Source organism: Helicoverpa zea, chromosome 28, assembly GCF_022581195.2.
Source record: "Helicoverpa zea isolate HzStark_Cry1AcR chromosome 28, ilHelZeax1.1, whole genome shotgun sequence".
NCBI classification, from domain to species: domain Eukaryota; kingdom Metazoa; phylum Arthropoda; class Insecta; order Lepidoptera; family Noctuidae; genus Helicoverpa; species Helicoverpa zea.
Genome location: NC_061479.1, coordinates 2105352 through 2118077, shown reverse-complemented (window position 1 = coordinate 2118077; position 12726 = coordinate 2105352). Strand labels below are relative to the sequence as shown.

The 12726-nt window shown below is 36.3% G+C and overlaps 1 protein-coding gene across 1 annotated transcript in view; it reads right to left on the bottom strand.

Annotated features, from left to right (window-relative positions):
- Positions 1 to 208: 208 nt before the first annotated feature.
- LOC124643657 (sphingolipid delta(4)-desaturase DES1) overlaps positions 209 to 12726 on the bottom strand; it is a 34388-nt gene continuing 21870 nt past the window's right edge. Inside the window, exons 4-7 of the mRNA XM_047182675.1 lie at positions 9780 to 9993; positions 4467 to 4532; positions 2468 to 2613; positions 209 to 1574 (exon numbers count right to left, since the gene is read on the bottom strand). Of these exons, the coding sequence (XP_047038631.1) occupies positions 1434 to 1574; positions 2468 to 2613; positions 4467 to 4532; positions 9780 to 9993 (567 nt within the window). The 3' untranslated portion in view covers positions 209 to 1433. The remainder of the gene's footprint in view (positions 1575 to 2467; positions 2614 to 4466; positions 4533 to 9779; positions 9994 to 12726) is intronic.

Genomic DNA, 12726 nt, shown 5'->3' with positions numbered 1-12726 from the left:
CTATGAAATCTACTTGTGAAAAGCAATATAATGTAATGAGGTTTTTCTTTATTTAGGAAATGCGATCAAAACATTCTCGCTTTACGAATCTATCATCTACACTAACAAACGAAAAATTCTGAAAATATTTACAAAAATATAAAAAATGTGAAAGCTTAAAAACAATTGGTTTGCGGGGTCACGGGTTACCCCATCAAAAATCATTAGGTTTTAATACTATAATATATATTTTTACATAGAAATGTATATGTATAACAAGTTACAATATTCAAATGTACAATTTTATTATCACCGTGGTATTTTAATACCCATATTCCTGTAGTATGCTAATTCAAGGATAGACTAAGAATGAATATAAAAGCTAACTTTTTTGGGTAAGGTACCCCCGTACTTAATTCTCATATGGAAGGGATACATGAAATATTATAGTAATAGAAATTAATGTAATATATTTTATACATAGTAAGATAAAATTAATATCATGTAAAACATGGAACATAATCTAATGACGTAAAGGTACGCTCCCAAATTGTACCTTAACTTAACAATAGTTATTTTAATTTGATAAAATAGGTACATAAATGCTTTCAATTTATATCTATAATTTTTTTCTGACCCCCAAAATATTTATTTAAAGTTGCCCCCAATTTTTCAATTCATATAAAAATGTGACAAAACATCCCAAGCCAGATTTACAATAGTAGATAAATAATGATAAGTTAATATCCACAGTAATTCTACATAGAAAAAAAACGTAGTATTCTTAGAAGAAAAATTCTGCATAATGTTATGATTATAAAAAACAAATGTATTTCTATACAATTACAACTTACTTTAAAATAATAATACATAGCGTTCTAATCAAATCCATAATTTAATATAAAAACAAGATCAACATTTAGAATTACTGTTTGCAGTTCATAGATAGCGCTTGCGATGCGTTATACATGATTTTTTAATGTATTTTGAAACATACATATACATATTATTAAAGAATCCGTACATTCATACATACAATTTAAAGCAGACACTTCTGTTTGTTCGTCATAAACTCGAAAATTACTACATAGATTTTCATGGGGATTTGGATGATTAAATAGAGGGATGTACGTAAAGTATGCAGTCTCAATACTTTTCAGGCACATTTGTTCATGATAAACGCAAAAACTACTACATAGATTTCTATGCGGTTTTCATCATTGAGTTAAGGAAAGATTCATAAAGTAAACAGTTTTGACAACGATACAAATTTTTTGAAAACTAGCTTTTATATTCAAAACATTGTTTTTTTGCCGTAAAAAATACAAATTCCCACCAACAGATGTCGCTCTCCTAAAAAACATCGCAAACGCCGTCTACCAACATAAAAAAACAAAACACCACAGACTACACAAAACCAGTGTTGCCAACATAACAGAAGTAGTGTTGCCAACTTAACTGTCGAGTCCCTTGTGTTTTCTCTTCATTCGGGCGTAAGGTCCGATGTCGGGGTCCATTACGAAGTCGTATAGGACCTTAGACCAGCTGTCGTGGTGGGGTAAATTGTCGTAGAACTCCGGCGCTATGCGGCGTACCTGGGAAAGTGGGAGAAATATCTTAAAATGTGGGGAAATGGTACTCGTGGGTAAGTAACAGCCGAATGGCTGATCGAAGAGGTTTATGTCGATCAAGGTTAGGGAAATATTGTGATGTAGTAGATATTTAAAATTATTGTTAATTTAATTGACCTTTTATGAGGGTACCATTTTACCCCCTTTCGGCTAAGCGGGTATTTTGGTAACCACACGTAGTCGCGGGCGAAATTTAGTCGCTACCTGATTTCTTAATCGTCAAGTTAAGCAGAAAAAAAACAATACAATTGTTTTTACACAAATACGCGAAAGATACACGTTTTTTAGATTCACCCGATATCCAAAGTAGATACGAATTTTTCTTAATTTTTATAAGTATTTAAATAGTAAGAACTTTCAAAATAAAACAAAAACATAAAATACTTTGAGTCATATTATTACCGCATAATTGATCCTTAGATCGAATGTTAACCTAGGTAAAACATTAAAAAAAAAGGCCAAGTGCGAGTCGGACTCGCGCACGATGGGTTCCGTACCATTACTTATAAAACGGACAAAAAATCACGTTTGTAGTATGGGAGCCCCCAAAATATTTATTTAATTCTAGTTTTCAGTATTTGTTGTTATAGTGGCAACAAAAATACATCATCAGTGAAAATTTCAGCTCTCTAACTATCACGGTTCATGAGATACAGCCACCAGGCTGTATCTCACAGTCTGCTCCGGTAAAACTTTCCATGGCGAATGAATTCCGAAACACCGTTGGTGCTACCCCGCACCCCGCGCGCCATTCCCGCGCGCCTTTTGAATGTTATTCGAAATTTAAATTTCAAAGGACTTATGGGACACCCAGTATAATCCAGAACTTCCCAAATGGAGTATATTGTAATACATACCTCAGGTAATTTACTGCCAGGCACGGCCGGGAAGTCGTGGTGCTCATTGTGGTAGCCCACGTTGAAAGTGATCCAGTTCAGCGGGCCATAGTACGAGTAGGTCTCGTAGCCTTTCTTGAACATATAGTGTTCAGCTACGAAGTGCCCTGAAAGATACAGAAAATAATTTATAGTAAAGAAAAATATCGATCGCATTCTTTTTTACCTAGGTGCTAGAAGGAAAATATTCTTTGTTATGGAATACTAATGGCCCTAATATGGCTCCCATGGAATACTAATATAAATGTGGAACAGCTCGACCTATTTTGTGTAAACTTCACATAAACTATCTATGTACTCTAAATAGTCTTGGATAAAGAAGACGGATCACAATCCATACAAAATTACCCCACGTCCTATAACAATGAGACGTATCTAAAAAAAAGATAAAAATGTTTAAAAAAATATGGCATACTCTCTAATTTATTTTTTTTACACCTTCATACGAAAAAAATGCTTTAAAAATTGTTCAGGCGCTGTTATGAAAACATCGTTCATAGGACTATTTTATTAAATTATTTTTTTCTTTAATAGGGTATACCTCACAGGTGGTCCCATAATCATCAGGTCAGGGTCTGATGATGGAAACCCTGAGAAATCCAGGGCAACTTTTGAAAGTTGTAGGCATGCGCAGGATAAAAACTTGACTATAAGGTGTATGTTTTATAACAACATGCAACAGTGAAGATTTGGAGCTGACCTGATGATGGAGATGAAAGAAGGTCGAGGGAACTCGACAACCGAATATCTAAACTACCTCGTGTTTGGGCTTATATTATTTGTATTGAATAGACCTTTGCAACAGTGAAGGTTTGGAGCTGACCCGATGATGGAGACCAGAGAAGGTCGAGGGAACTCCACAACAAAATATGTAAACTACCTCAGAAGTCGGTGTCTAATGGATGTAACCTAAGTTTATTTTCCCACCACCACTTCTAGGCCGATGCTCCTAAGAATAGTTTTTCTTGCTTTTCAGTGTTTTTGGGAGTCAGTTTTATTTTATTGTAAAAAGTTTTTTTTTCACTGTTGCAAAGGTCTATTCAATACAAATAATATAAGCCCAAACACGAGGTAGTTTAGATATTCGGTTGTCGAGTTTCCTCGACCTTCTCTCGTCTCCATCATCAGGTCACTTCCTAACCTTCACTGTTGCATGTTGTTATAAAACATACACCTTATAGTCAAGTTCTTATCCTGCGCATGCTTACAACTTTCAAAAATTGCCCTAGATTTCTCAGGGTTTCCATCATCAGACCCTGACCTGATGATTATGGGACTACCTGTGAGGTATACCCTATCAAAGAAAAAAATAATTTAATAAAATAGTCCTTAAATAGCCCTATGAACGATGTTTTCATAACAGCGCCTGAACAATTTTTAAAGCATTTTTTTCGTATGAAGGTGTAAAAAAAATAAATTAGAGAGTATGCCATATTTTTTTAAACATTTTTATCTTTTTTTTTAGATACGTCACATTGTTATAGGACGTGGGGCAATTTTGATCCATTTTCTTTGGTTTGGATAGGTGAACCCGTTCTTGAGTTATAGGTAAAATTACAACGAAAAGTGGCATTCAATTCTATTTATGTATAGATGTTTTTGTACCATATTTTTAAAAGTTACATTTCAGTCACACATGGTCAGTGTTTTCAGCATGACCCTAGCTATTCTGAGAGCTGGATAGTCGACTAGCTCAAAAATAAATTCTTTATCAATTTGATGGAAAATTGATTTCATTTTTTATGGATAATACAAGCAAAATAAGTATACAGCTTGATATGACAAATATGTGATGTCACAGCTTTCGTTTCACACAAATCGCAAAGAAAGTATGTAGGAGGTAGTTTTAAAAGAAGTAAAGGAAAATCAAAAACCATTTCAGACTATTTGGAAACTACCCTACTTTAGCGTTATTTATTCGAGTTGTACCCTAAAATGTTGACTAGTATTTATTACAAACCTGCGACTGGATGAACGCCCATAGCCATCACCGCGCCGAATATTAGATAACCAAGCGCTTTCCATCCTGAGAATAAAAGGAATGAATTGAAAAACAATAAAAAAATACTCTTAAATTAAGGATAAGGAAAGTTATGTATACACAGATATAGATTTAATGCTGAGAAACCCTACATAGCAAACAGACTATTATCAGGAAATGAAATCTATACCAACAAAAATATCCGATTTGATGTAATATTTATTTATTTATTTATTTATTTATTTATTTATTTATTTATTTAATCTTACCTAAAAACTATCATTACAGATCTATGATCCAATGCGACAGAATGGCCTTACAAACGAAATCCTAAATGTACACCTTATAAAAATAGTTTTCAGACTTAATTCTTAATCTAAGTAACTTAATATATATAATGCAACTTTAGCGAATTCACTCAAGTCACACCACAATACATCAACCCTCTCATGAATATGATTGACCACACGTATGGCTCTAGTGAGGGGAGTTCTTGCCATTAGGTTGGTCCTGGCAGCAGGCACAGCGAGCAGGGGTGGGCGTCGCCGCCTCCACACGTACCGGTCGGGCACGCATAGCTGCAGGTGCCGCAGCACCCCCGGGTTATGCGCCATGCCACGTAACAGCTTCACCACATACGCTACGAGTGAAAACTCCCGTCGCACCCTTAAAGTGTTATACCCTACCATACCCAAAACGAATAGTGTAGGGTACATCAATGGAAACAATGGATATACTCCATACAGCTTGTAGTACAAGTGTCTGGTAAATTTATTTTGGATGCGTTCCAACATACCGCTATATTTTGCCTCATGAGGAGCCCAGATAAATGCACTATGTTCGAGGTGACTTCTGACTAATGCGTCATATAATACCTTAAGTGCCGTTAGGTTGGTGAACCCCTGCGACTGCCTGAGTACGAAACCCAGGTTTCTGTATGCCTTCTTACATATCTTATTGATATGCTCACGGAAGGTTAGTTCCTGAGAGAAGACTACCCCTAAGTCTCGTACCTGAGACACCCGTTGCATCGGCACATCCTCAACCTTGTATTGATAACTCAAAGGAGTCCGCGAGCGAGTGAACGACATCACCAAACATTTAGCAACATTAAAATGCAGTTTGTTGTCATTGCTCCATTCGACCACTCTGTTGATATCATCCTGCAGTCGTTCACAATCCGCGTGATCCCGAACCTCGAGCAGCAATTTCAGGTCATCCGCGAACAATAAACAAGATCCATGTCTGACAACTTCTGGCAAGTCGTTTATCATTATAATAAACTCTAGAGGCCCTACATTGCTGCCCTGGCTCACGCCCGATCTCGTGTAATACGGTTGAGATACACAGCCATTGTAGTCGACGTATTGCTGACGATCTTTCATATAGCTGGCGAAGAACTTTAGTAGAGGTAGTGTACATCCAACCTTCGCGAGCTTTCTTAACAAGATGTCATTATCCACCGTATCGAACGCCTTTTTAAAATCAAAGTACGCAGCATCCACCTGTATCCCCGAGTCCACTGCCGGCACCACCTGTATCATAAAGTTAATAAGGTTTGTAGCAGTGCTGCGTCCTGGCCTGAATCCATGTTGCGCATCCGACAGACGCGCACGCATTTGTTCCTGAACGGAGCGCTGAATAGCCGACTCTAGTACTTTAGCAGGTGTGGCGAGTACAGCGACCGGTCTATAATTACAGGTATCTGAAGTTGGTTTTCCTTTAGGAACTGGAACAACGCGCGTGATCTTCCACCTATGAGGGAACGTTGCTTGTTCTAAACATGCATTGAAAATGTGATGTAATGGCTCCGCCAGAACTCTCCCACAGTCTCGAAACAGGAACGCTGGTATACCGTCCGGGCCAGACGAACATTTTGGCTTGAGACTCCTAAGCGCCTGCTGGACTTCTGCGAGACTGAGTGTCTCAATGTGTACCCGTGCACTGGTTGCGCCGGCCTCCGCCAGCGCAGCGCACGCGTCTAATTTGGGTGGTTCCTTGCTGTACACAGACTCAAAAAATTCTGCAAACTGCCTTGCACACTCATCATCTGACAGATGTTGACCTTCTTTTATGATACTCTGCTTACTAAGTGTTTTCCTTTTAGATCTAATGTACTGCCAAAATAATTTCGGATCCTTTACAAACTGACACTGAATTTTATTTTTATGTTCTATATGCGCGATTTCTATTAACTTTTTTATACGAGTTCTACATTCCGCAAATTTATAATAATCACTATCCAACTTCGTTTTTTTGAATTTTTTGTGAAGTCTGGCTTTAGTTTGTATATTTGTTATTATATCACTTGTGTACCATACTGGGTAAACGTACCGCAAATTTCTACTACAAAGCTTTTTACGGGGTACGCATTCATTAATAGTACAATTAATATTATCATAAAAGAAGTTCAACATTTCTTCTAAATCATGCATTCCATACATCATGCTCCAGTCAATGGAAAGAATCCTAGAATATAACAATTGAAAATCAGCTTTATTCCAATTCCACTGTGGTCTACTATGGTGAGTACTAGAATCGCGGGTGACGGCGGGTGTCGGTGGGGCTGCGGCGGGGCGCACGCTTACCGCTAGTGGCGGGTGGTACGCGTCTACCGGCACCAGCGTCTCATCCGCCGCCGCCACTGTCACCCCCCCGCTAATGCCTGCACTCAGGACCAAATCCAACTGACGGCCTAAATGGTTATGTACTGTGTTACTTTGAGTGAATTCGCAATATGACAAAAAGCATTCGTAATAATTACTAATATTAGCAGGACAAGAATACAAATTAAAATCGCCAATTACAATAACTTCTCTATACTTATCGCACAATTTTTCTATTATTCTAAATAATAACATGTAATCATTTTCTGAGCTACCTGGCGGAATATAGATAACACAACACACAAATAAAAAACGTTTATTTAAGTGTACCGTTGCACAAACCAGTTCGAAGACACAAGTGTCTATTGACGCGTCCAAGATAGGAAGTTGTCGCAGCTCGAACCGGTGTGTGGCCACTAGAAGCGCGCCGCCTTGCTTTCGACCATCCGCTCGATCACATCGTAATATATTATATCCTGGTGGAATAATTTCCGCGTCTTGTATAGATTCACTGCAGCCAGATTCAGTAATTGCGAATAAGTCCGAGGCGGAGGCCATTAGATTATTTCTAAAGTAATCCAGCTTAGTGCGTAGACCCCTTACATTTTGGTAATATATTTCAATTACATTATTACTTATAGAACTGGCTATTTGATTGTTTCCGAAACCAAATCCATTCATTAAATTCAGCGTTTAGTGGCCATACTTCCGCATTATTCAACAAGGTATAGTGTTTTTCGGATACGCCTATAGTAAAAGATGAGTAATCTCGTGCTGTTCTATGCTTGATCTTCTCAATTTTCATAGGCGCGTCAGGCCCACACAGACTTTTTATGTAATCAGTCATAGCTTCTTGTGTGGTTTCCGGATGTAAGCGCCATACATGCAGATATTTCATTCTTTCCATAGCCACAATCCCTTTAATTTCCGTATTTCTTCCAATAGTCACACTTTTAGACAAACGATTAGGTTTTTTATATTGTACAGTAGTCCAGCCAGTTTCTTCTTCCTGCTCCGACTGTTTAACAGAGTCTGGAGGGCCAGTATAACTCGCCTGTGTTTCAAGTACCGTAGTAGCAGATTTCGTGGCCCCACGCTTGTTTGCATTATGGATTTCGGCTGTTAGATGGTTATCGTTATTTTTTTTAGGTTTTTTGGTTTTATTTTGACCAACGGCTTCAGCAAATTTTAATGTAGAATGAGAGCTAGTGGACGCCTCTTTCGGTGGTGGTACGATGGTGGATGATGTTTGAGATTGGATATTGCGAGCCAATTGAAGGTTGATTTTTTCTTCTATTACCGTCATTATTTTAACTAATTTGTCCAGATCATTTTTTGTTTGCATATATTGATCTTGCATGAGCGTAATCGCGTTGGCCTGAGAGTCCAAGCGGGCCATAACCTCCAATCGAAACTGCCTAAGTTCATCCAGCAACAGGGAATCTATGTCCCTTGAAATTGTCGGCGAGAATTGGACCCGGCTACCTCGCTGAGTGTTCACATTATCAGGTGTCGTGGTTGTGTGTAGTCTGGTGGCATCCCCTCTAACTGGTGTATTTACATTTCCGCGCTTTGGGTTTAAGCAAACACACTCCGGACATACCCATTTCTTTTTATATGCTAGGGTAAATGTTTTAAAAGCATCCAGGTTAATTTTGAGACAGTTCAAATCATACCCCTTCATGCATTTTTCATTTGAGCATTCCATAAAAAAGTTATCTGTTATAGTTGAACTGCAAGCGCCGCACTTTTTCTCCATTATGTATTTTTGAATTATCAATCAAAAATATGTGGATATGTGAGTGTAACGCCAAGCGTTGCACGGTGAGGTGACACAGCGCGACGCAGGATGCGATCCTTTCCAACTAGCGGACACCGAGCGCCACCGTGTACAGTGGGCGGAGCTACTGCGCTGTCGGACACAGAGCGACACAGATCGCGACTCTTTCCAACTAATTAACACAGTGTTCTTCTTTATGATCGTTAGGGTATTTTTAAAACTTGCAATCGAAAGATGGTTATAACTTGAGAACCACTTGTTATTATTAAGTTCTGTTTTCACTACTACACAATACACTTGTAGTGGAATGTCACAGTATATTTCACTTATAATATAACGTTAACTACATTAAAATAATTGTTTAGATTAGATATTAGGAGGAAAACTTTTCCTTGTTATATATTCTGAAAGTATTTATTTGGTAGGTTTTATTAATTTACCTATACCTAGCGGTAATTTGATTATTATTTGATAGTATTTATTTGATTAGGCATTTACTTAGCTATCATATAGGTATCATTCTTGACAGGACTACTTACACAAATACTGAACAAATAAACTACCTACTACTTAAAATAATGATTCATTGAATAATAACAGTATAAACAGAGATTTTAAATAAAAAATCATATCAAGATTGTGTATCTTTAGCTAACTGCTAACCCAAATCACATCTTTGCAGCCGAGTAAAAAATAGACCTAATATTGCAAAAATAAAAAATGATGAGTTCCATAGGCGTAGGGGGCTTAGGTCTGACTATCATAGGTCTGAAGCTGTAGCAGAAAGGCTGTAAGAACAACCACGCCAGCTTGCCAACGGTCGTGCAGAATAACTTCGCTTCTAAGAGCGTGGTGAGCTTAAGTCTGACTATCTTTTTAACTATTAATATTGCAAAATTCAATTACCAAATAATTTAATAATGATAGCATCGAAGAACAACTGTATAACCAGGTTGATGAGCTCCATAGGCGTGGGGGGCTTAGGTCTGACTATCAGAGGTCTGAAGCTGTAGAAGAATGGCTGTAGGAACAACCACGCTAGCTTGCCACCGGTCGTGCAGAATAATTTTGCTTCTAATAACGTTGGTAGATCAGTGTCTATGACTTCGTCACCTTGATACTGAAAAAAAAAAGTATTTTATTATTAGAGGGAATTACTTATTTTATTTTTGTATGTACATATATTGTAAGTGTAGACCTTCATTTGTGGTAACAAATGTTTCCTGGGTAGTAGGGAAATACATAAGAATTCTCATTAATTTATCCTACAACACATTTTTAACATATCAAATAAAAAATACATAAATAAAATTGAAAAATATATAAAATGACATTGAAAAAATGTATAAGCGATCCCGAGTTAGGCAAGTACCTAAAAATGCAACTTTTCTAAGTTATACAGAGTGTGTCGTACCTAATCACATTAAATTAAATACGTAAATATACTGGTTCATTTATGTCAATAAGCAAAAATAAAATACGTAAATATAAAAAAAAGAATTTTTCAAAACGAAGTAAATGGAATAAAAATGTGTGAGAATTAAGACACCATGTATTCAATTCAATTCAATTCAAATATTTATTTGCTAGAATATGGTACATAAGGTGTTACAATAAATTTGTTTCAGCATATCCTGCCATAACATGGCGTGCAAATGTCAAAATAAGCGTTATAAATGTCTTAATCTAGGTCTTGTCAAAAGAATCTATTGTCTTGTCATCTAAATAGTCCTTAATGGCGTAATAACATTTTTGTATTAATAGATTGAAAAGTTTTTTTTTAAATCTTGTGAGCGGTAACTCTTGCCAGCTATTTGGTAAATGATTATAAATAATAATTGACATGCAGTAAACATTTTTCTTAAATAAATCTAGTTTTATCGGTGGCAGCTGAAGTCTGTTTTTATGGCGTGATCGGCTATTTGGCCTTTCCATGTTCTCTTTAAATAAGTTGTAGTTCCTTTTTACAAAAATACATATTTCGAAGATATATAAACATGGTAAAGGTAGAATTTTATACTTTTGGAATAGTGGCCTACAGCTATCTAGAAAATGAGCTCCACAAATTGCTCGAATACATTTTTTTTGAGCTTTAAAGACTCTGTCAAAGTTGACTGAATTGCCCCATATCACAATGCCATATCTCAGTATAGATGATACATAGCCATGGTAAGCCAGCATCGCAGTATGGCAGTTTGCTGTTTGTCTGATTCTTTTCAAGGCATATATAAACCTATCTATTTTAGTCAGGATTTTATCAATGTGTGTTTTCCAATTACAATTTTTATCAACCGTTATACCTAAAAATAAATTGAGGTAAAAAAATCTTTAAAAACAAGCTTTTATTTAAATGCGCTAAAAATAAAAAATAAACTTTTACTGTAACTTTACTGATTTATGTTTTAAAAGCTTGTCGCGAGATTTAAGTACTCGTATTTACTTTCTTAGTAAAATCGCGACAAGCTTTTAAAACATAAATCAGTAAAGTTACAGTAAAAGTTTATTTTTTATTTTTAGCGCATTTAAATAAAAGCTTGTTTTTAAAGATTTTTTTACCTCAATTTATTTTATACTTTTTAGTTTTGATTTGGTAAAGTGCACTTTATTTTACTTGCCTGTCATTGGATACCCATATGGATGGAATTGAAAAAAATAGGTTATTCACCATTTTGTAGCGGCGGCCATCTTGGATTTTATTTCGTAAAGTGCAATGTGTTCTACTAGTCAATCCCTTTCATTTGATACCCATATTGTATAGGTACTTTAAAAATAACTAGTCCGCCATCTTGTATATTTAGCCATGTTGGATTTAGGATGACGTCACATAGCTTAACATGCATTGTCATCCAAACTAAACATGTATGCAAAATTGCAGCTCAATCGGTTGAGGGCAAGTGCCTTAAAATTGAGTTGGAAAATTCCACCCGAACACACATAGTTACATACATACATACATACATACATACATACATTGCAAGTTAAATAAAAGCTTGTAAAAATACACAATTATCGACTGTGGTCAGTTTAGATTCTCTATAATCAATGTCAAGTTTATTTATGTTAGCCCTGTATGTCTGAAATTGTATTATATTTGTTTTTGTCATATTTATTTTAAGGTTATTTTTTTGTAGCCAATCGATTGCGTTATCCAGAGCTTGGATGATTTCATTTTTTAAATTTATGTCATTGTCGCTCTTAATTATTATTGTAGTGTCATCAGCGAATAGGATGCAATCTTTGCCTATTGCATCTGGAATGTCGTTAATGTAGACTAGGAAAAGAAGTGGGGATATGATGCCTCCCTGTGGCGTGCCATAATTATTTTGCTTATATTCCGATCTATATGTTTGTAAGAGTCAGTCATTACAAACAACTGAAATTCTCCCTTGAAAACTGACAGCTGACAACTGATCAAAACGTTCGATACTCCTAACTTTATCTCTGCTTTACACATGATGTTGTAAATTATGAAAACGAAAAATGACTCCTGTGGCCAAACCACTGAATGGATTAGGTTATTTTTTTTACAATCCGCCATAGAATAACATAAAGTATATGTGATAGGATTTAATGTGATTAGGTACAACACACCCGATATGTACTTTCTAAGTATATCTTGGGCACTAATGACTTAATGACTGAGCAAACGTGAAGGAAAACATCTTGAGGAAGTCTAGAATTTGGAGTCCAGTCATTAACGTGGTGATTAAAGTTCCGTCGCCAACATGTATAAGAAAACATAACAAACAACGGCTGATGATGCAGAATTATTATTATTTAAAAAAGTCCTTTTTGATAGTATACATGATGAAAAGCCTGTTTCAGACCGTTTTGCCGAGAACGCACACGTATT